The 22,727-nt window shown below is 38.7% G+C and overlaps 1 protein-coding gene across 1 annotated transcript; it reads left to right on the plus strand.

The window, feature by feature from the left end:
• Positions 1–1,719: 1,719 nt before the first annotated feature.
• LOC108403744 (olfactory receptor 52B4-like) lies at positions 1,720–2,664 on the plus strand. Its single transcript, XM_037003518.2, has one exon. It carries the CDS (start codon positions 1,720–1,722, stop codon positions 2,662–2,664), a length of 945 nt encoding a protein of 314 aa, XP_036859413.2.
• Positions 2,665–22,727: the final 20,063 nt, after the last annotated feature.

Here is a 22,727-nt window from a genome sequence, read left to right on the forward strand (position 1 = left end):
GGTTGTAGTCATGGACTGACTGCAGCACGTCCTCACACATCTCTTCTGTGCTCTGCTTATGTGACTTTATTTCCAGCACAATTTTAGTCATTTCTTATTTAGTCATTATTAACTAATAGGACATTAAGTTTGGAGTAAATGCATAATAATAATAATGCATTTACCATATAAATGCATAAATGTAGGTGGTAGTTTATCTGTGCTTCGGAACCCCTGAATGTCTGCACTTCACCCTATCTGTGTTCTGCAGCAAACTCACACCCTGCAATTCACTATCAAGTTAAACATCCCCTGGAGAGGATGCAGAGAGTTTAGGTCCCAGAGGTTTGCCCTGAGATGAAAATTATTGCCTTTACAGTTAATAGTTCTTGACTCTTCAGGAGAATAACGAGCTCTCTATTCATGAAACCATCTGTTTTTATTTTAGAATCTGAAGCAGTTTAACTTTTTCTCCATCTTATCCCCCACTCCTTATAGCTTGGGCTCACTTGCTCTGTATTCATGTTAGTACCTGGTTCTGAATGTGTAGTACACTGGACAATAGAGCTATTTCTCGACTTCTCGGCTTTCTACTGGCTTGGAGATAGGATGCACAGTGTATTATATCCTTACCAAAAAATTTACCCTTTTTGTTTTTAGAGACACTACCAAGGAAGCAAGTTTGAAAAGCTGATGGAGAATCAATTATAAATAATTACATAGTGTTTGTAATATTTTCTCTGCTCTTTATTCCATGGTAGAGGTGATCAATATAGCTACCTGCTGAGGGGTAGCCTTTGTTACTTTTTATTGAGGTATACTTGGTATACAATATTATGTTGCTTTCAGGTGTACAACATAGTGATTTGAAAACTACATACTGATGGTTGACAAAGTTTGCTGCCTTTGTTTTACTAACTCACCCTTCTCTAGGACAGGAGGGTATCACTACTCAGAACACAGAAAGTTTGGAATCAATTGGGGGTATCATAGACAAGGAGTCACATATGCTCCGATCCATGGGATAGGTACCTTGATATTAGACTCCATGTGAAAGCAGGGTTAACTTATGCAGGTAGTCAGAATGTGTCATGCAGGTATTGAGAAGTGCCCCCCATAGGGGTAATTTTCTTGGCAGAACAAATCACGAAGATGAGAGGACTTCTCCAGGATGCTGAAGACATTGGGATGAAGGGTGTGAAAACCTTTGTGAGGCATGTGAGAAGTTCTTTGGGGTGACCTTGGATTAGACAGCCAACCACTGTGGTACATGAAAGTTCACCTATGGGCCACAGTTTGTTCCCTGAGCTCCTGAGCTCTTCCATAGTGCCTGTCATATGAAAAGTTCTGTTTGCCTCTCCTTCCAACTATTGACATAATAGGCTGTCTTCAAGGGTAACTTCAGGTACCTTACCATTCTTAAAATCTTCACAACTACAGAAAGTATTACTTTATCTTTTGTTACTGCATGAGTTTAGTTTTGTACAACAAAGATGTTAACATAATAACTTAATTTTCTTTTATTGTATAAATACTGTTTAGTTTTTGTGGTTAAGAGCACATTTAGACAACAAATTGCCTTACTGTCTTATATATAACAGAGCTCCTGGCATTCCTGAATTGAGTGGGATCAGGGAGGTGCCCAAATTGCTGATGACATCAAGGAAAATCTTGTAATGTAATCTGTATTTTAATCCATTTCTGAACACAGATGGTGGAGTTCCAGTGGCCTCACCAGACATGACTGCCTTAAACCACACGGGTGTTAGCCACACAGTCTTCCTCTTGCTGGGCATCCCTGGCCTTGAGGACCAGCACCTGTGGATTTCCATCCCCTTCCTCATTTCCTATGTCATCGCCCTGCTTGGGAACAGCCTGCTCATCTGCATCATCCTCACAAAGCGCAGCCTCCATGAGCCCATGTACCTCTTCCTCTGCATGCTGGCTGGAGCAGACATTGTCCTCTCCACGTGCACAGTGCCTCAGGCCCTGGCCATCTTCTGGTTCCATGCTGGGGAGATCTCCCTGGATCGCTGCATTGCTCAGGTCTTCGTCCTGACTTCCACGTTCATGTCTGAGTCAGGGATCTTGCTGGTGATGGCGTTTGACCGCTACATTGCCATATGCTACCCACTGAGATATACCAATATTCTTACATATAAATTGATTGGGAAAATTAGTGTGACTGTCCTTCTGAGAAGTTATGGTGCAGTTATTCCCATAATATTTCTTCTGAAAAGATTGACTTTCTGCAGAAGTAACATCCTCCCAAACACTACTTGTAAGCACATTGTCCTGGCCCGTGTTTCCTGTGATGACATTCGAGTAAATAACTGGTATGGCATTTTTGTCACATCATCAACCTTGGTCATAGATGTTGTGTTAATTTTTGTTTCCTACGTACTGATTCTCCGTGCTGTCTTCTGCATGCCATCCCGAGATGCTCGTCTTAAAGCTCTCAACACATGTGGCTCCCATGTGTGTGTCATCCTCCTCTTTTATGGGCCTGGGATCTTCTCAGTGCTCACTCAGCGGTTTGGACACCACATCCCACCCCATATCCATGTCCTGCTGGCCAATGTCTACACTCTGGTTCCTCCTATGCTGAACCCCATCATTTATGGGATCAAGACCAAACAGATCCGGGACCAGGTGGCTCATGTGTTCTTTTCACAGCAGAAATGAATGTGATGATGAAAACTAACATTGTACATTTCTCATTAATTCTCTCCATGCATGAAGTGAGGTTTAGCATCAGGATGTGAGAATGTACAGCTGAGAAATGACTCCAGTTAATGTACAGTTAACTGACTGTACAGAATGTACAGTTAAATGACTCCAGGTGTTGTTGCCTCTAGATAAATGGCATTGGGACAATTATGGTTCCTTTTCCCTTCAGACCCTCTAATCAGTCATTAGATGTCAGTGTCTTTTGGTGCTTAGTTTTCTACTCATAGAGTCCAGGACTAGGTAAGTTTACATCTTTAGGTCACTTAAGCCTCTATATCCTATTGAATTAATATGAACTGGAGACAGTAGCTCTTCCTGAATAGTTGCTGAAGTAGTCTTTTCTGATTTCTCTTAAGCTGTAAATAGCTGTAGATGTTTTATTCCATTTACAAACATTTCTTCTGCCATTCTCTCTAATGCCCTCAGAATATTCAAATTATTGCTTCTCACACAAATTATTACAAAATAATCATGTATCTTATAACTTTAGCATAAACTATAAGTTTATGTATATATACTTTTTTATTTCTCTTTCCTGGTACACAAAACAGAGAAAATTTGATTATTTCTCATGTTCACAACATTTTTATTCATACTGTTTAATGATATGGAAATAAATATTTAACAATAGTCCATTGCTTGGCTAAAATAATACATATAATAATATAGTAAGCAATGTTTAACCAAAAATTATGGTGAAGTAGAAGTTAGAAATGATTTCCACAGAGTAACACTGCCTGAATTGATGACAGCATATATATCATGTAAAATACAATAGAGCAGTGAGAAATAAATGCACAGAGTGGGTCTATGTCTTTGGTGATGGAACTAAATGTTTATAGGATAGAGAAGCACATTCCAGATCACAAAGTTCAATATTACTCACTAAAATATATATATTCTTATACATCTATGCATCAATGTATGCTAAAATCAAATAAAAGGAGAATATATATGAAGCATAAGATAGTTCATTTTTGTAACAATTTTATCTGAATTGCCTCGCACTTATTCAAATAATGTGATTTACACAGAAAACACTGGAAAAAGTTTTTTAAAAATAGATATGGTGGCGATCCAACTTAACTATTTTATAGGCAATCTTCATTAAAGGTGAATTTGATATTTCTGTTGTGTTACTAACCACTCAAAGCTGAAAGATATAATATCTGTAATATTCTTTCCTCCATCTGAAATATGCCACATCATTATAATATTAAATATTAATATTCTATTGAAAGAAATAAACATTAAAGAAATATTGCCAAACACCATTCATCACTGTTTCCTTTTGTGTAGGAATGCAAGAGAAAAATTATTTCAGGTATTCCCTATCTGAATATTTTAATTTCATCTTCATTTTTATGTATTTTTAAAAATATAGTTGATATACAAAGTTGTATTAGCCTCAGGTATACAACATAGTGATTCTTGTTTTAACTTTTAAAGAGATAATTCACAAGTATAGAATTTTGTCAAGCAGATTTTTCAGAATATTAAAAATTGTTTTGATTGACTACTTTTTTCTTTTATATTGAGGATTCACCTAAAAGTCTTACTGTTGCTCCTTTGAATGTATTTTACCTTGATATCTGGCTATTTTTAAGATTTTCTTTTGTATTTTTGTTTTTACGGCACATATATCACCATGGATCCATGTACAGTTTACTGTCCGTGTATGATTATTGAATATGTTTATACATTTTATCAGATTTGGTAAATTTTCACCCATCATTTCCATGAACATTATTTTTGCTCCATTTTCTCTCTCCTCTCTCAGTATGTTTACTTCAGGTGTTCTGAATGTGTCTGTTACTTGTCTTATGCTCATTTATCATTATTTTTGCCATTATGTTTTCCTGTCTTACTTCAGTTTCTGAATTTTTATCTTCCAGTTCACTAATCCTGTTCTGATCCATAAAATCTGCATTTAATTCATGCATTTAATGCATATTATCAGTCACAATCTCAGTTCTATAATATCCATCTAAATATATTTTTGTACTTTCAAGTAACTCCAGCATATTTGTCTCTCTTAAGGAAAATATTCAGTAAAATTCTACAATTCTTGTCTGATAATCACTTACTGTGCCAACTGTAAGTCTGCTTCTTGTTTGTTTGCATTAAAAAATCTTTTTATCACAAATCATGAAGTTTTGTCCTTTTTTTCCTAGTATTTATTTGAATCTTTGTTTCTAATAAAAAAAGAACCTGCAGGTAATGTAATGTTGTATCAGAAGTGCTTTTTCTTTGGGGGTTCTGGGAAGATGGCAGAGTAGAGGGAGCCTGAATCCACCTTCTCCCACCTACACACCGAATCTACACCTTTATACAGAATATTTCCCTGTGAAGAAGAACAAAGACTGAAGTGAACACCTTCTATACAGCGGGGGAAAGAAAGGTAAAAGAAAATGGCAGAAGAGATAGAGACAAAGGAACCTCTTTCCCAGCACAGCCTCCAGCAGAGGGGAAATAGAGGAATATCTCTGGGAGAGCCAGGCAGTGAACTCCCTGCCCTCAGGTGCAGGAAAATGCCCATCAGTTCAAAGTGCAACTGGACCATAAGTGAAAGAACCTGTTTCAGAACTAAACATCCACCACTTGGCAAGGAGACCACCGGAGGTAATCCAAGATGGGAGGAGGCAGCCAGCCCCACTGTTGTGCTCCTTCTGCACATCTTAATGAGGCAGAGAGCATGATCTGAGCACGATCCAGCAGTCCTGCCCTGCTGCCTATTGTTATCCACTGACCCAGCTCCCATGAGCAGGACAGGAAAGATCCCTAGCTCAAAGGGAGGGTGCATGAATCTTTGGGCTGAGGCAACTGAGGCAATTCCCCAGAGCCAGAAGGGAGCATGTGTACTGGGCCTGACCCAAGGCACAAGTAAGACACAGTGGGTGGTGACATGGGAATTCACCAGAACAGCTGAGAGTACACAAGTGCTACAGGGGAACATGTGTATGCATGGTGCCTGATCCTGGCCACCAGAGAGACTGGTGGGCCAATGTGGGAATTCCCCAGAGCAACTCAATCATGCAGGGACTTTGAGGGTGCATGCATGCACTCACTCACACAGTGCCTGATCATGGCAGCCAGCAGGGTACACAGGTTCCTACTCGGGATTTCCTTGGAGTAGCCCAGACTGTCAAGGGGTTGTGGTGGGATGTGCATAGAGCCTGACTCCATACCACATACAGGACCTGGTGGGCACCCAATGCAGTAATTCCCCAGAGCAGTCCCAAGTGACCTAGAGTGCACAGTCATACAGGCAAGGAGGCACAGGGGGGACAGGGCACCAATCCAGGAGATCCATGGAGTGTGCCCTGACTTGATGGTGGCCCAGGACCCTCTCCTTACCAGTGCAGAACCTACAGGTGTCCACCCAGTAACCCTCCAAAGGGTCCACCATGACTGCATCTCTGGGACCATGTCGTATGAGCCCCCATACCAGGAAAAACCAATCTTACACCCACTCATCCACCAGCTTGCCAAAACCACTAGGTACACACACTCATCACAGGGGACTGTACTACATAAGGCCAATCCTTTAAGAGTGGGAAAGTAAGCTCTTACAAGTTTCATAGAAACAAGCACAGAAAGCCATACAAAATCAGGAAACAGAGGAATACAATGCATATGACAGAAAAAGGAAAGACCTCAGAAAAAAAAGTAAATGAAATACCGTTAACCAATCTATTTGATAAAAAGTTTAAAGCAATGGTTATAAAGATACTCACTGAACTTAAGAAAATAATAGAATCCAAAGTGGGCCTCAACAAAGAGATAGAAATTCTGAAAAAGAACCAAAGATGAAGAATTCAATAGATGAAATAAAAAATACACTGGAGGGATAGAACAGCAGACTAGGGGATTCAGAAGAATGGATCAGTGACTTGGAAGATAGAGAAATGGAAAGTGCTCAGGTTGAGGTGCAGAAGAAAGAAAGAATTAAATGAAATGAGAAGAGGGTAAGAGAGCCCTGGGACATCATCAAATGTCCTAATATCAGCATTATACAAGTCCCCATAGGAGAAGAAAGAGAGAAAAGACTGGAACATTTATTTGAAGAAATAGTAGCTGGAAACTTCCCTAACCTGGGGAAGAAAATGGTGTACCAGGTCCAGAAAGCACAGAGAAGTCCAATCAAGGTACACCCAAGGAGGTCCACATCAAGACACATCATAGTCAATATATCAAAGACAAAGAGAGCATCTAACGAGCAGCAAGAGAAACAAGAGAAATGCAGTAAATTTCATATACAAGAAACCTCATAAGGTTATCAGCGGACTTTTCTGCAGTAACCCTAAAGGCCAGGAGGGAATGGCATGATATATTCAAAGTGTGAATGGAAAAAACCACGAACCAAGAATATTGTACCCAGTAAGGTTATCATTCAGAACTGAAGGAAAGATAGAGCTTCACAGATAAACACAAGTTAAAAGAGTTCACCTCTACCAAACTAGCCTTACAAGAAATGTTAAAAGAACTTCTTAAAAATGAAAATAAAAGACCCTAAACAGAGCAAGAAATTAAAGAAAGTGAAAATTTCTACTGGTAAACCAAACATATAACAGAAGCAGTTGTTCAAATACTTGAAAGCTAGTATGAAGGTGAAAATGAGAAAAGTAACAAAAGCAATTACACCTAAAAACTAGTTAAGAGAATAACAGTAAAAAGGGTAAAGGAAGATATCATACACATTAAACTGGGATTAGGGGGAGTAGGAAATGTGCTGTTAGAATGGGTATGAAGTTAAGTGACCATCATCTTATTATAGATTGTCATATCTATAGGATGTCATAAGAACTCCATGATAATCCCAATCCGAAAAAATATTAGATACACAAAAAGGAAAGAGAAGGGAACCCAGCCATAACACTAAAGAAAGTCATAAAACACAAGAGAAGACAACAAAAGTGAAGAAAAGACAAGAGAAGAACAACAAAAACAATGAAGCTATTCCAGGCTGGTGTTCCATGTTTGTACAGGGATGAAGTGAGCAGTGATAAATTCATTCCAGTGAGGCCTCAGCCTAAGTCAAGGCCAGGTTTCAGTTCTGGTCACACAGTCTTTGTCTTCTGTGCTCTCATTTCTATGGCAGAACTCTTTAGAGATTTTAATCAAGGCTCTGGAATGTCTTCGGTCTTAAAACTGGAAGATTCAGTTCTGCCCTTAGAAATCTTTTAACTTAGCTCTTTTGACTCCTCTCCATGAAGCTCCAAAATTTTAAAAATGACAGATCTGAGAGGATAAGATTCAGTTTGCCATGCTCTCTCACCTCAATAGGTATTTATCAGGAATCACAGGAATACAAGAAAGTTCACACTGCCTTTTAGAAATCTTGGCTTAGTTCCCCAGCATCTAGGACAGCCAAGTACTAAGAAAATGTCCCATAGGAAGAAGGAGCTATGTATTTGAGAACTACAATATTTCAAATTATTTTTCTGCAGTCCTGTATGGCCTGCAGAAGCTTTACTGGTTTCTCCTTTCCCCAAGAGAAGCCCTCTTCCTGGGCTAAGATCTAAGATTGATCCTTAGCCCATGCTCAGAATCAGAAGATCATTCCAGTTCCAAATGGTTGACAGTTGTCAACTTGCTTCTGAATGGTTCACTTGGCTCTTGAATTTTTGTACAAGTAATGTTTTTTGCTTTTCTAATTCCATGGTGGTTTAATATATGATTTTATAAATTTACCTTTTGCTAGCTGTCACAATGGAAACATTGTCATGCCATGTATTGCTATGTCATACCCAAAGCAAAAGTTTTAAGAGACTGGTTAATGCTTGCCTTGATAAAAATAATAAACCAAATAACACTTAGCCTGAACAGTAAAATATTTGTACCTTTGGACCAGTAAGACATTATTTCTATCATTCCCATCTGAGTACAAAAAAAGGCCATATATTTTTTTTTCATTATAATTTGAGATTAATTTAATTTTGGCTTTTAAGGATTCCTGCAACTTGTATTAACATATGTACATAATGCAAAATAAGATACCTTCTTTTAAACCTCATCTGAAATAAGAATATACACAAAGTAAAGGGAAAAACTTACCTTTACTTTTTAAGGTAAATATTATCCTCCTGAACCAAATAAATTTTAACACAACATTGAATTTTTTCTGTTGTGGCACATTATTTCCACTCTACCAAAGACAGAAGCATTAGTGTCTTAATTATCTTAAATTGTGTGCTTCTTATAGCTATATAGTTTTCCGTAAAAACACTAACAACCATGATTTTTTTTCTTGTATTTTTTTCTATTTTGGTATCATTATTATATAATTAATGAGCAATATTGTGGTTACTAGATTACCCTCATTTCCAAATTCCCACCACATACCCCATTACAGTCACTGTCCATCAGTGCAGTAAGATGCTATAGAGTCACTACGTGTCTTCTCTGTGCTATACTGCCTTCCCTGTGTCCCCTGCTATATTATGTGTGGTAACAATAAAGCCCCTTATTCCCCCTATCCCTCCCTTCCCATGCAACCTTTCCCTTTGGTAACTGTTAGTCCATTCTGGGGTCTGTGAGTCTGCTGCTGTTTTGTTCCTTCAGTTTCTGCTTTGTTCTTATGCTCCACAGATGAGTGAAATCATTTGGTACTTGTCTTTCTCAGCCTGGCTTATTTCACCTAGCATAATAGCCTCTAGCTCCATCCGTGTTGTTGCAAATGGTGGGATTTGTTTTCTTCCTATGGCTGAATAATATTCCATTGTGTCTATGTACCACATCTTCTTTATCCATTCATCTACTGATGGACACTTAGGTTGCTTCCATTTCTTGGCGATTGTACATAGTGCTGTGATAAACATTGGCAGTGCATATGTCTTTTTTGACCTGGGGTCCTGCATTCTTAGGGTAAATTCCTAGGAGTGGAATTCCTGGGTCAAATGGTATTTCTATATTTAGTTTTTTTTTTTTTTTGAGAGGGCATCTCTCATATTTATTGATCAAATGGTTAACAACAATAAAATTCAGTATAGGGGGGTCAATGCTCAATGTACAATCATTAATCCATCTCAAGACTAATTCTCATCAGTCTCCAATCTTCTGAAGCATAACGAACAAGTTCTTACATGGTGAACGAATTCTTACATAGTGAATAAATTCTTACATGGTGAACAGTACAAGGGCAGTCATCACAGAAACTTTCGCTTTTGATCACGCATTATGACCTATAAACAATCAGGTCAAATATGAATATTCGTTTGATTTTTGTACTTGATTTATATGTTGATCCCACATTTCTCCCTCTAATATTATTATTATTTTTATTTTGAATAAAATGCTGAAGTGGTAGGTAGATGCAAGATAAAGGTAGAAAACATAGTTTAGTGCTGTAAGAGGGCAAATGTAGATGATCAGATGATCAGGTGTGTGCCTATGGACTAAGTATTAATCCAGGCTAGACAAGGGCAGCAAAACATCCACGGATACAGAAGATTTCTCTCAAAGCAGGGGGGATGAGGTTCTGAGCCTCACCTCTGTTGATCCCCAAATTCTCACCTGATGGCCCCCCTGCGACTGTGCCTGTCTTAGGTTGTTCCTCCCTTGAGGAATCTTACCCGTCTCTGGCTAACCAGTCATCTTCCGGGGCCATACAGGGAAATGTAAAGTTGGTAAGTGAGAGAGAAGCCATATTGTTTGCAAAGGTTAGCTTTTTACTTCTTTGAAGATTTATGCCCTGTGGCTTCTATGCCCAGCACTTGTCTCAAGGTATCTTTACCACCTGGAGGAATTATGATACTCGGTAAATTCGATATGAGGCACGAATTCTATTTAAGGGTTGTAATTAGGAAGGAAGAAGAAAAGCTATAGAGGTAGCATATGGAAGAAAACATGGGAGGATTGATTATTTCTTTGACATATCTTCTTGTAGAGTACCTTAAGTATGTATAGGTTTTAAACTACTAACTAATTTGCACACACATATTAACATAATAGGAATACGGTGACATAAACAAAGCAAATCTATAATTACCATCCATCTCCAGTGAAGCCAAGAAAACCATTTAGGCACCCTAGGCATTTGTGAAAATTTGTCTATGATATGATGGATATTGTCCAGCTGTGCTTGACCAGTCTGAGAGAAATCAGACAATTATTAAAGCAGCCCATTTCTGGGATCTGTTCACATCCCATATGTTCTTTTAACCGTAGATAGTCTATAGTCATAAGATTTTGGAGTGCTACAACTTGCACCCCTCCCAACTCCTGGTTGAGTTCCAACAGTACAGATCCGGTCAAATTCATTGTCTCACTGCATGCACATGCCAGCCTAGACATCTCCCTCCTCATTCCTATGGCAAGTCCAGGAGATGGTGGGCTGGATGCAGCCACAACCGCAGCATCGTCTGGATCCCTGTGGAGGCTTTTTGATGATCATCCCCTGGCACAAGTTCTCCAGAGAGTGCTGATGCCAGAAGCTCCTCCTCATATCGTATCTTATTTCATTTTCTGGGTAGCCAAGCTAGGCCTTGATCTTCTGCATAGAAACAAAAAGACCCTTTGCCCACACTTTGACATGCCCTCTATACCACTGTGCAGAACTCATTGGAGGTCAGCACACAGGAACTGTTTTTTTTTTTTTTTTTTATTAAGAGAAAGGAATATTATCAGAAAAGAGTACCTACATAGCCAATCATCTGACACCCTTTAAGTGATCAACATTAAGGATATTTAAAGCATGCGTTGATCTTTGATTTACCAATAGTTTTATCCTATCAAGGAGTAATCCCCCTTTTCTTTCTTGCTTGCTTTCTTTTTTATTTTATTTATTTATTTTTTATTTTTTTAATTTTTAATCTACACTTACATGAAGAATACTATGCTTACTATGCTCTCCCCTATATCAGGTTCCCCCTAAAAACCACATTACGGTTACTGTCCATCAGCTTAGCAAAATGTTGTAGAGTCACTACTTGTCCTCTCTGTGTTGTGCAGCCCACCCTCCCCTTTCTCCCTCCCCCCCATGCATGCTAATCTTAATACCCTCCTTCTCCCCCCCCTTATCCCTCCCTGCCCACCCATCCTCCCCAGTTCCTTTCCCTTTGGTACCTGTTAGTCCATTTTTGGGTTCTATAACTCCGATGCTGTTTTGTTCCTTCAGTTTTTCCTTTGTTCCTATACTCCTCAGATGAGTGAAATCATTTGGTATTTCTCTTTCTCCGCTTGGCTTATTTCACTGAGCAAAATACTCTCCAGCTCCATCCATGTTGCTGCAAATGGCTGGATTTTTCCACTTCTTATGGCTGAGTAGTATTCCATTGTGTATATGTACCACATCTTCTTTATCCATTCATCTACCGATGGACATTTAGGTTGCTTCCAATTCTTGGCTATTGTAAATAGTGCTGAGATAAACATAGGGGTGCATCTGTCTTTCTCAAACTTGATTGCTGCAATCTTAGGGTAAATTCCTAGGAGTGGAATTCCTGGGTCAAATGGTAGGTCTGTTTTGAGCATTTTAATGAACCTCCATACTGCTTTCCACAATGGTTGAACTAATTTACATTCCCACCAGCAATGTAGGAGGGTTCCCCTTTCTTCACAGACTCGCCAACATTTGTTGTTGTTTGTCTTTTGGATGGCAGCTATCCTTACTGGTGTGAGGTGATACCTCATTGTAGTTTTAATTTGCATTTCTCTGATAATTAGCGATGTGGAGCATCTTTTCATGTGTCTGTTGGCCATCTGTATTTCTTTTTTAGAGAACTGTCTGTTCAGTTCCACTGCCCATTTTTTAATTAGGTTATTTGTTTTTTGTTTGTTGAGGCGTGTGAGCTCTTTATATATTCTGGATGTCAAGCCTTTATCGGATCTGTCATTTTCAAATATATTCTCCCATACTGTAGGGTTCCTTTTTGTTCTATTGATGGTGTCTTTCGCTGTACAGAAGCTTTTCAGCTTAATGTAGTCCCACTTGCTCATTTTTGCTGTTGTTTTCCTTGCCCAGGGAGATTTGTTCAAGAAGAGGTCACTCATGTTTATGTCTAAGAGGTTTTTGCCTATGTTTTTTCCCAAGAGTTTAATGGTTTCATGACTTACATTCAGGTCTTTGATCCATTTTGAGTTTACTTTTGTATATGGGGTTAGACAATGGTCCAGTTTCATTCTCCTACATGTAGCTGTCCAGTTTTGCCAGCACCATCTGTTGAAGAGACTGTCATTTCGCCATTGTATGTCCATGGCTCCTTTATCAAATATTCATTGACCTTATATGTTTGGGTTAATTTCTGGAGTCTCTAATCTGTTCCACTGGTATGTGGCTCTGTTCTTGTGCCAGTACCAAATTGTCTTGATTACTATGGCTATGTAGTAGAGCTTGAAGTTGGGGAGTGAGATCCCCCCTACTTTATTCTTCTTCCTCAGGATTGCTTTGGCTATTTGGGGTCTTTGGTGTTTCCATATGAATTTTTGAATTATTTGTTCCAATTCATTGAAGAATGTTGCTGGTAATTTGAGAGGGATTGCATCAAATCTGTATATTGCTTTAGGCAGGATGGCCATTTTGATGATATTAATTCTTCCTAGCCATGAGCAGGGGATGAGTTTCCATTTATTAGTGTCCCCTTTAATTTCTCTTAAGAGTGACTTGTCGTTTTCAGAGTATAAGTCTTTCACTTCTTTGGTTAGGTTTATTCCTAGGTATTTTATTCTTTTTGATGCAATGGTGAATAGAATTGTTTTCCTGATTTCTCTTTCTATTGATTCATTGTTAGTGTATAGGAAAGCTACAGATTTCTGTGTGTTAATTTTGTATCCTGCAACTTTGCTGTATTCCGATATCAGTTCTAGTAGTTTTGGAGTGGAGTCTTTAGGTTTTTTATGTACAGTATCATATCATTTGCAAATAGTGACAGTTTAACTTCTTCTTTGCCAATCTGGATTCCTTGTATTTCTTTGTTTTGTCTGATTGCCGTGGCTAGGACCTCCGGTACTATGTTAAATAACAGTGGGGAGAGTGGGCATCCCTGTCTGGTTCCCGATCTCAGAGGAAATGCTTTCAGCTTCTCGCTGTTCAGTATAATGCTGGCTGTGGGTTTATCATATATGGCCTTTATTATGTTGAGGCACTTGCCCTCTATTCCCATTTTGCTGAGAGTTTTTATCATGAATAGATGTTGAATTTTGTCAAATGCTTTTTCAGCATCTATGGAGATGATCATGTGGTTTTTGTCTTTCTTTTTGTTGATGTGGTGGATGATGTTGATGGATTTTCAAATGTTGTACCATCCTTGCATCCCTGGGATGAATCCCACTTGGTCATGGTGTATGAACCTTTTGATATACTGTTGAATTCTGTTTGCTAATATTTTATTGAGTATTTTTGCATCTACATTCATCAGAGATATTGGTCTGTAATTTTCTTTTTTGGTGGGGTCTTTGCCTGGTTTTGGTATTAGGGTGATGTTGGCTTCATAGAATGAGTTTGGGAGTATTCCCTCTTCTTCTATTTTTTGGAACACTTTAAGGAGAATGGGTATTATGTCTTCTCTGTGTGTCTGATAAAATTCCGAGGTAAATCCGTTCAGCCCCGGGGTTTTGTTCTTGGGTAGTTTTTTGATTACCGTTTCAATTTCTTTGCTCATAATTGGTTTGTTTAACTTTTGTGTTTCTTTCTTGGTCAGTCTTGGGAGGTTGTATTTTTCTAGGAAGTTGTCCATTTCTTCTAGGTTTTCCAGCTTGTTGGCATATAGGTTTTCAAAGTAGTCTTTAATAATTCTTTGTATTTCTGTGGAGTCTGTCGTGATTTTTCCATTCTCATTTCTGATTCTGTTGATTTGTGTTGATTCTCTTTTTCTCTTAATAAGTTTGGCTAGAGGCTTATCTGTTTTGTTTATTTTCTCAAAGAACCAGCTCTTGGTTTTGTTGATTTTTGCTATTGTTTTATTCTTCTCAATTTTGTTTATTTCTTCTCTGATCTTTATTATGTACCTTCTTCTGCTGACTTTAGGCCTCTTTTGTTCTTCTTTTTCCAGTTTTGATAATTGTGATGTTAGACTATTCATTCGGAATTGTTCTTCCTTCTTCAAGTGTGCCTGGATTGCTATATACTTTCCTCTTAAGACTGCTTTCGCTGCGTCTCACAGAAGTTGGGGCTTAGTGTTGTTGTTGTCATTTGTTTCTATATATTCCTTGATCTCTATTTTGATTTGTTCATTGATCCATTGATTATTTAGTAGCATGTTGTTAAGCCTCCATGTGTTTGTGAGCCTTTTTGTTTTCTTTGTAGAATTTATTTCTAGTTTTATACCTTTGTGGTCTGAAATATTGGTTGGTAGAATTTCAATATTTTGGAGTTTACTGAGACTCTTTTTGTGAGCTAGTATGTGGTCTATTCTGGAGAATGTTCCATGTGCACTTGAGAAGAATGCATATCTTGTTGCTTTTGGATGTAGAGTTCTATAGATGTCTATTAGGTCCACCTGTTCTAGTGTGTTGTTTAGTGCCTGTGTGTCCTTACTTATTTTCTGCCCGGTGGATCTATCCTTTGGGGTGAGTGGTGTGTTGAAGTCTCCTAAAATGAATGCATTACAGTCTATTTCCCTCTTTAGTTCTGTTAGTATTTGCTTCACATATGCTGGTGCTCCTGTATTGGGTGCATATATATTTAGAATGTTTATATCCTCTTGTTGGACTGAGCCCTTTATCATTATATAGTATCCTTCTTTATCTCTTGTTACTTTCTTTGTTTTGAAGTCTATTTTGTCTGATATTAGTACTGCAACCCCTGCTTTCTTCTCACTGTTGTTTGCCTGAAATATGTTTTTCCATCCCTTGACTTTTAGTCCATGCTTGTCTTTGGGTTTGAGATGAGTTTCTTGTAAGCAGCATATAGACAGGTCTTGCTTTTTTATCCATTCTATTACTCTGTGTCTTTCGATTGGTGCATTAAGTCCATTTACATTCAGGGTGACTATTGAGAGATATGTACTTATTGCCATTGCAGGCTTTAGATTCGTGGTTACCAAAGGTTCAAGGTTAGCTTCTTTAGTATCTTACTGCCTAACTTAGCTCGCTATTGAGCTGTTATATACACTGTCTGGAGATTCTTTTCTTCTCTCCCTTCTTATTCCTCCTCCTCCATTCTTCATATGTTGTATGTTTTGTTCTGTGCTCTTTTTAGGAGTGCTCCCATCTAGAGCAGTCCCTGTAGGATGCCCTCTAGAGGTGGTTTGTGGGAAGCAAATTCCCTCAGCTTTTGCTTATCTGGGAATTGTTTAATCCCGCCATCATATTTAAATGATAGTCGTGCTGGATACAGTATCCTTGGTTCAAGGCCCTTCTGTTTCATTGCATTAAGTATATCATGCCATTCTCTTCTGGCCTGTAGTGTTTCTGTCGAGAAGTCTGATGTTAGCCTGATGGGTTTTCCTTTATAGGTGACCTTTTTCTCTCTAGCTGCCTTTAAAACTCTTTCCTTGTCCTTGATCCTTGCCATTTTAATTACTATGTGTCTTGGTGTTGTCCTCCTTGGATCCTTTCTGTTGGGGGTTCTGTGTAGTTCCATGGTCTGTTCGATTATTTCCTCCCCCAGTTTGGGGAAGTTTTCAGCAATTATTTCTTCAAAGAGACTTTCTATCCCTTTTCCTCTTTCTTCTTCTTCTGGTATCCCTATAATACGAATATTATTCCTTTTGGATTGGTCACATAGTTCTCTTAGTGTTGTTTCATTCCTGGAGATCCTTTTATCTCTCTCTATGTCAGCTTCTATACGTTCCTGTTCTCTGGCTTCTATTACTTCAATGGCCTTTTGCATCTTATCCATTCTGCTTATAAATCCATCCAGGGATTGTTTCACTTCTGTGATCTCCTTCCTGACATCTGTGATCTCCCTCTGGACTTCATCCCATTGCTCTTGCATTTTTCTCTGCATCTCATCCCATTGCTCTTGCATTTTTCTCTGCATCTCTGTCAGCATATTCATGATTTTTATTTTGAATTCTTTTTCAGGAGGACTGGTTAGGTCTGTCTCCTTCTCAGGTGTTGTCTCTGTGATCTTTGTCTGCCTGTCGTTTTGCCTTTTCATGGTGATAGAGATAGTTTGCAGAGCTGGTACGAGTGACTGCTGGAAGAGCTTCCCTTCTTGTTGGTTTGTGGCCTTCCTCTCCTGGGAGAATAGCGACCTCTAGTGCCTTGTGCTGTGCAGCTGTGTTCAGACAGGGCTTCTGCTTCCTGCCCAGTTGCTATGGGGTTTATCTCCGCTGTTGCTGTGTGCGTGGCCTGGCTGGGGCTGCTCCTCCAAAATGGTGGAGCCCCATTGGAGGGGGAGCAGACAGGAGGCTATTTATTTCCGTAAGGGGCCTCTGTGCTCCCTGTTGCCCAGGGGGTTAGAGTGCCCAGAGATCCCCAGATTCCCTCCGTCTGGTCTAAGTGACTAGTCCTGCCCCTTTAAGACTTCCAAAAAGCACTCTCCAAACCCAAACAACAACAGCAACAATGAGAGAGGGAACAGAAAAAAAAAAAAGAAAAAAAAAGGAAAAAACACGCGATTTTTTTTTTGTCCTCAGGCGCTGGTCCCAGGCACCCACTCACTGGTGCTGCTGCCCTGCCTCCTTAGCACCAGGGTCCCTGTCCCTTCAAGGCTTCCAAAAAGCACCCGCCCACTGGTCCCGTAGTTAAAAACGCACGATATTCTTTCCCCTCAGGCGCTGGTCCCAGGCACCCGCTCACCGGTCCTGCTGGTCTGCCTCCCTAGCACCGGGGTTACTGTCCCTTTAAGGCTTCCAAAAAGCACTTACCAAAAAGAGAAAAAAAAAAGGGGAAAAACGCGTGATTTCCTCCGTCCTCAGGTGCCGGTCTCAGGCACCCACCCACCGGTCCCACAGGGAAAAACGCGTGATATTCTTTGTCTTCAGGCGCCGGTCCCAGGCACCCGCTCACCGGTCCTGCTACTCTGCCTCCATAGCACCAGGGTCCCTGTCCCTTTAAGGCTTCCAAAAAGCACTCACCAAAAAGAGAAAAAAAAAAAAAAAAGGGGGAAAAATGCACGATTTCCTCTGTCCTCAGGTGCCAGTCTCAGGCACCCGCCCTCTGGTCCCGCAGGGAAAAACGCAGGATATTCGTTGTCCTCAGGTGCCGGTCCCAGGCTCCCACTCACCTGTCCTGCTGCTCTGCCTCCCTAGCACCGGGGTCCCTGTCCCTTTAAGGCTTCCAAAAAGCACTGGCCAAAAAGAGAAAAGAAAAAAAAAGGGGAAAAACCCGCGATTTCCTCCGTCCTCAGGCGCTGTTCTCAGGCACCCACCCACCGGTCCCGTAGGGAAAAACACGCGATATTCTTTGTCCTCAGGCGCCGGTCCCAGGAACCTGCTCACCGGTCCCGCCACCCTGCCTCCCTAGCAATGGGGTCCTTGTCCCTTTAAGGCTTCCAAAAAGCACTCGCCAAAAAATAAAACCTCTCTGGTTTCTTCCCACCCGCCGGGAGCCGGGGGGAGGGGTGCTCGGGTCCCGCCGGGCCGGGGCTTGTATTTTATCCCCTTCGCAAGGTGCTGGGTTCTTGCAGGTGTGGATGTGGTCTGGATGTTGTCATGTGTCCTGTGGTCTTTATTTTAGGAAGATTTTTCTTTGTTATATTTTCATAGCTCTATGTGTTTTTGGGAGGAGATTTCCACTGCTCTACTCACGCCGCCATCCTATTTTTAGTTTTTTGAGGAACCTCCATACTGCTTTCCAAAATGGTTGAACTAGTTTACTTCCCACCAGCAGTGCAGGGGGGTTCCCCTTTCTCCACATCCTCACCAGCATTTGTTATTCCTGGTCTTTTATATGTTGGCCACCCTAAGTGGTATGAAGTGATATCTCATTGTGGTTTTAATTTGCATTTCCCTGAAAATTGGTAATGTGGAGCATATTTTCATGTGCCTGTTGGCCATCTGAATTTCTTCTTTGGAGAACTGTCTCTTCATATCCTCTGCCCATTTCTTAATAGTGGTATTTGCTTTTTGGGTGAGGCATGTGAGTTCTTTATATATTTTGTATGTTAACCCCTTGTCAGATAGGTCGTTTACAAATATATTCTCCCATACTGTAGGATGCATTTTTTTCCTTTTGATTGTGTCTTTTGCTGTACAGAAGCTTTGTAGCATGATGTCCCATTTGTTCATTTTTTATTTTCTTTCCTTGCCCAAGGAGATGCATTCAGGAAAAAGTTGCTTATGTTTATATTTAAGAAAGTTTTGCATATATTTTCTTTTAAGACTTTTATGGTTTCATGACTTACATTCAGGTCTTTGATCCATTTTTTGTATACTTTTGTGTATGGGGTTAGACAATAATCCAGTTTCATTCTCTTGCATGTAGCTGTCCAGTTTTGCCTACACCAGCCATTGAAGATGCTGTCATTTCCCCATTGTATATCCATGGCTCCTTCATCATATATTAATTGACTATATATGCTTGGGTTTGTATCTGGGATCTCAACTCTGTTCCATTGGTCTACGAGTCTGTTCTTGTGACAGTACCAAATTGTCTTGATTACTGTGGCTTTGTAGTAGAGCTTGAAGTCAGAGAGCATAATCCCCCAGATTTATTCATCCAAAGACCATGATTTTTAACAATATCATAAATTTCCACCCTTTTCTTCTCTCCAACAATCCTGTTGGAGTGAATCTGCTCATTTCCATGATTGCTGTCAGCAACCTATAATTTCAACTAATAATTTCATTGTTCTCTTAAAGAGAGTGTAGTGGTACTTTGCCTTAAATTGTATATTCTACAGCTTTTATTACATGGGCAATAATGGTTCAATTTGTGTATTTTAAGTATCAGTGGCTTTTAAAAAATCTCATCTTGTTTGACCTCTAAGCAGCATTTGAAAATGGTTGACTGTTCTCTTCTTAGAATAGAACTCTCTATTCTGCTTCTAGGGCATCAATTTCCCCCATACCTTCCCAACAGTTTTTCAATAATCAACCAGGGGGAAAATCTATAAGTCAAATCTTCAAATCTTAAATTTGCATCTTTGGCTTTATGTGATTGGACTCCTATTTACCTTACCTAACTTATTTCTTGCTCACCTCCACAACTACCCTGCTACAACCCTTTCTTTTCTCTTAAATCTTCAATCACATTTCAGTTATAGGATATTTGAAATTTTTCCCCCATTACAATTAGCACACACAATGGAGGGGTTGGCATGGGGAAGGCAGTACGACAGAGAGAAGACAAGCAGTGATTCTATAGCATCTTACTACACTGATGGACAGTGACTGTAATGCGGTATGTGGTGGGGACTTGATAATAGGGGAAGTCTAGTAACCACAGTATTGCTCATGTAATTGTACATTAATGATACCAAAAAAAGAAAAAAAAAGCAGCTGGAAATGGAGAACATTTATACTTATGTCCCAAGATACAGACTTTTTAAAAAAGAGTCTTACTATGCAAGTCAGAGTGGAGTGAGGGAGAAAAAGGTTAGGGAGGCAGTTCTCTCATACAGAAAAAAGAAGGTGATCCTAAAAAAGACCTTGAACATTACTCTGCAGAAGTAAATGCCAAAATGGCAAGGCAATCTTGATCAGGAATTGGAAGCTCTCATTCTAATGGCTTTGGGGGTTGGTGATCATAGTGCCAAAGCTGTGGAGAGCGCTTCATATGGTCCTCATGTACCTTACAACTGTACCACACCTCAGCTCAAAGAAACACTTCCTAAGAGAAAGACCCACGTCTAGGGAACTGCACCAGCCTGTTTCAGATTCCAAGGGGTCCTAAAGCAAGACACAGCTCTCACTGTGATTTCTTTTTTTTTTTTTCCCCAGAAGGGGGATAATAAATTTATTTATTTTTGGAAAAAAAAACTATATCATCTGCAAATAGAGGCAATTTTACTTCTTCCTTTCTAATTCTGTTATTCATTTATTTCTTCTTCTTGTCTGCTTGCTCTGGTTAGTACTTCCACTACTATGATGAATAAGAGTGGTAACATTGGGTACTACTGTTTTTGTTACTGATCTTAGAGGAAAAGTTTTCAGTTTTTCACCATTGAGTAGGATGTTAGCTGTTGGCTTTTCATATATGGCCTTTACTATGTTGAGGTGCTTTCCTTCTAATCCTAGTTTATTGAGTGCTTTTTTTTCCAAAAAAGGGTGTTGTCAATGTTTTTTATGCATCAACTGAAATGATCACATGGTTTCTTTTCCCTCCATTTTGTAAATGTGTTATTTTACATTGATCAGTTTCATATGTTGAACCATTCTTACATTATAGGAATAAATCCCACCTGATCATGATGTGTATTCTTTTAATATAAGTTTTCTAGTATTTTGTTGAAGATTTTTGCCCATAAATTTTCATAGGAGAGATTGGTCTGTAGTTTTCTTTTCTTATGTTGTCTTTGTCCACTTTGATATCAGGGTAACGGTGGCCTCATGAGTTAGGAAGTGTCTCTCCTATCCAAATTTTTAGAAAAGTTTGGAAAGGATTGGTATTAATTCTTTAGATGTTTGGTAGAATTCACCAGTTAAGGCATCAGATCCAGCTCTTTTTTTGTTGGAAGATTTTTATTACTGATTCATATCTTTACTACTTATAGATCTATTCAGATTTTTTATTTCTTCAAGATGATACATCTTGGTATATTTTTGTGTTTCTAGGATTCGTCTGCTTTTATGAGGTATCCAGTTTGTTGGTATGTAACTGTTCATACTACTCTTATAATCCATTTTATTTCTGGAAAGTCTGTATTAATCAATCACTCTCATTTCTGATTTTAGTAACTTTTATTTTCTTTTACTTATCAACTAGCTAAAGGATTTTCCACTTAAAAAAATCTTTACGAAATCCAATGTTTTTCATTGATTTTTTCTATTGTTTTTCTATTCTGTTTAATTAACCCTGTTCTAATCTTTATTATTTCCTGCCTGCAAGGTTTGGGTTTAGTTTGTTTTCTTTTCTAGTTTCTTAACATTTGAATTTAGGTTGTTGATTTGAGATATAAGCATTTATAGTTATAAAATTTCTTCTTAGCATTTTCACTATGTCCCTTAAGTTTTGGTATGTTGTCTTTTCGTTTTCATTAGTTTCTAAGTATTTTCTGATTTCACTTGTTTGACCTATTGGTTGTTTAATATTGTGTTGTTTAATGTTTGAAGGTTTTGGATTACTTATTCAATCTCTTTAGTTGTTATAAGTCTGTTTAGGTGTTCTATTTCTTCATGCATCAGCCTTAATATATTGTATGTTTTTAGAAATTCATCCTTTTCATCTAAGTTATTGATTTTTTTGCTGTATAATCATAGTATTCCTTTACAATGCTTTCCATCTCTGTAAAAATAGTTATACTGTCCTCTCTTTCATTTCTGATTTTAGTTATTTGAATTTTCTCTTTTTTTCTTAGTCTGTCTAGCTAGTGGTTGTCAATTTTGTTGCTCTTTAAAAAAAATCACATTTTGGTATCACTGATTTTTTTTTCTATTTTTTATCAGTTAGAGGAATTGAGCAAATATAATTAAAATTTATATTGTGGTCAGATGAGAGGAAGAGAATAATTTTTTCCTAACAATCGACACACAGATAAGAAAAAACGTATTTTCATGTAAATACTAAAACATTATAAATACCAATATTTAAATGATGTGATTAATATGGTTTATATTTAAGTTTTTCTAAATTATGGAGGAATATATATTTTTAAGCAGTGTTTGAAACATACATTGATTATGAAATTAATTGTGTTGGTTTAAAATGGTATTAATATTTACTAATCCCATTATTATGGAAACAGGAATATTTGATGCAGTAATACTAAAAGTTTATTTTCTGAAAAAATAAACATGTACATATTAATTCAGGGATGGTCATGGAGCAGGGGATGTGCACGCTAGGAGAGCCATAATATGTGGCTTGTGTATGGGAGATATGTAAAAAAGGCAGGTATAAGTCTGGGTTCCCTGGGGTACTAGCTGCACCTGAGACCTTCAGGCAAATATATAAAATCTCAGTTTTTGGTGCCCATCATGCTGAGATTCCTATTGTGACACATGCATTCTAGCCCACAAGAACTCTATTTG

Source organism: Manis javanica, chromosome 11 (assembly GCF_040802235.1).
Source record: "Manis javanica isolate MJ-LG chromosome 11, MJ_LKY, whole genome shotgun sequence".
NCBI classification, from domain to species: domain Eukaryota; kingdom Metazoa; phylum Chordata; class Mammalia; order Pholidota; family Manidae; genus Manis; species Manis javanica.

Bases quoted from the DNA above. Each gene is read 5' to 3' on its own strand.
- LOC108403744 (XM_037003518.2), top strand. From the start codon at position 1,720: ATGACTGCCTTAAACCACACGGGTGTTAGCCACACAGTCTTCCTCTTG.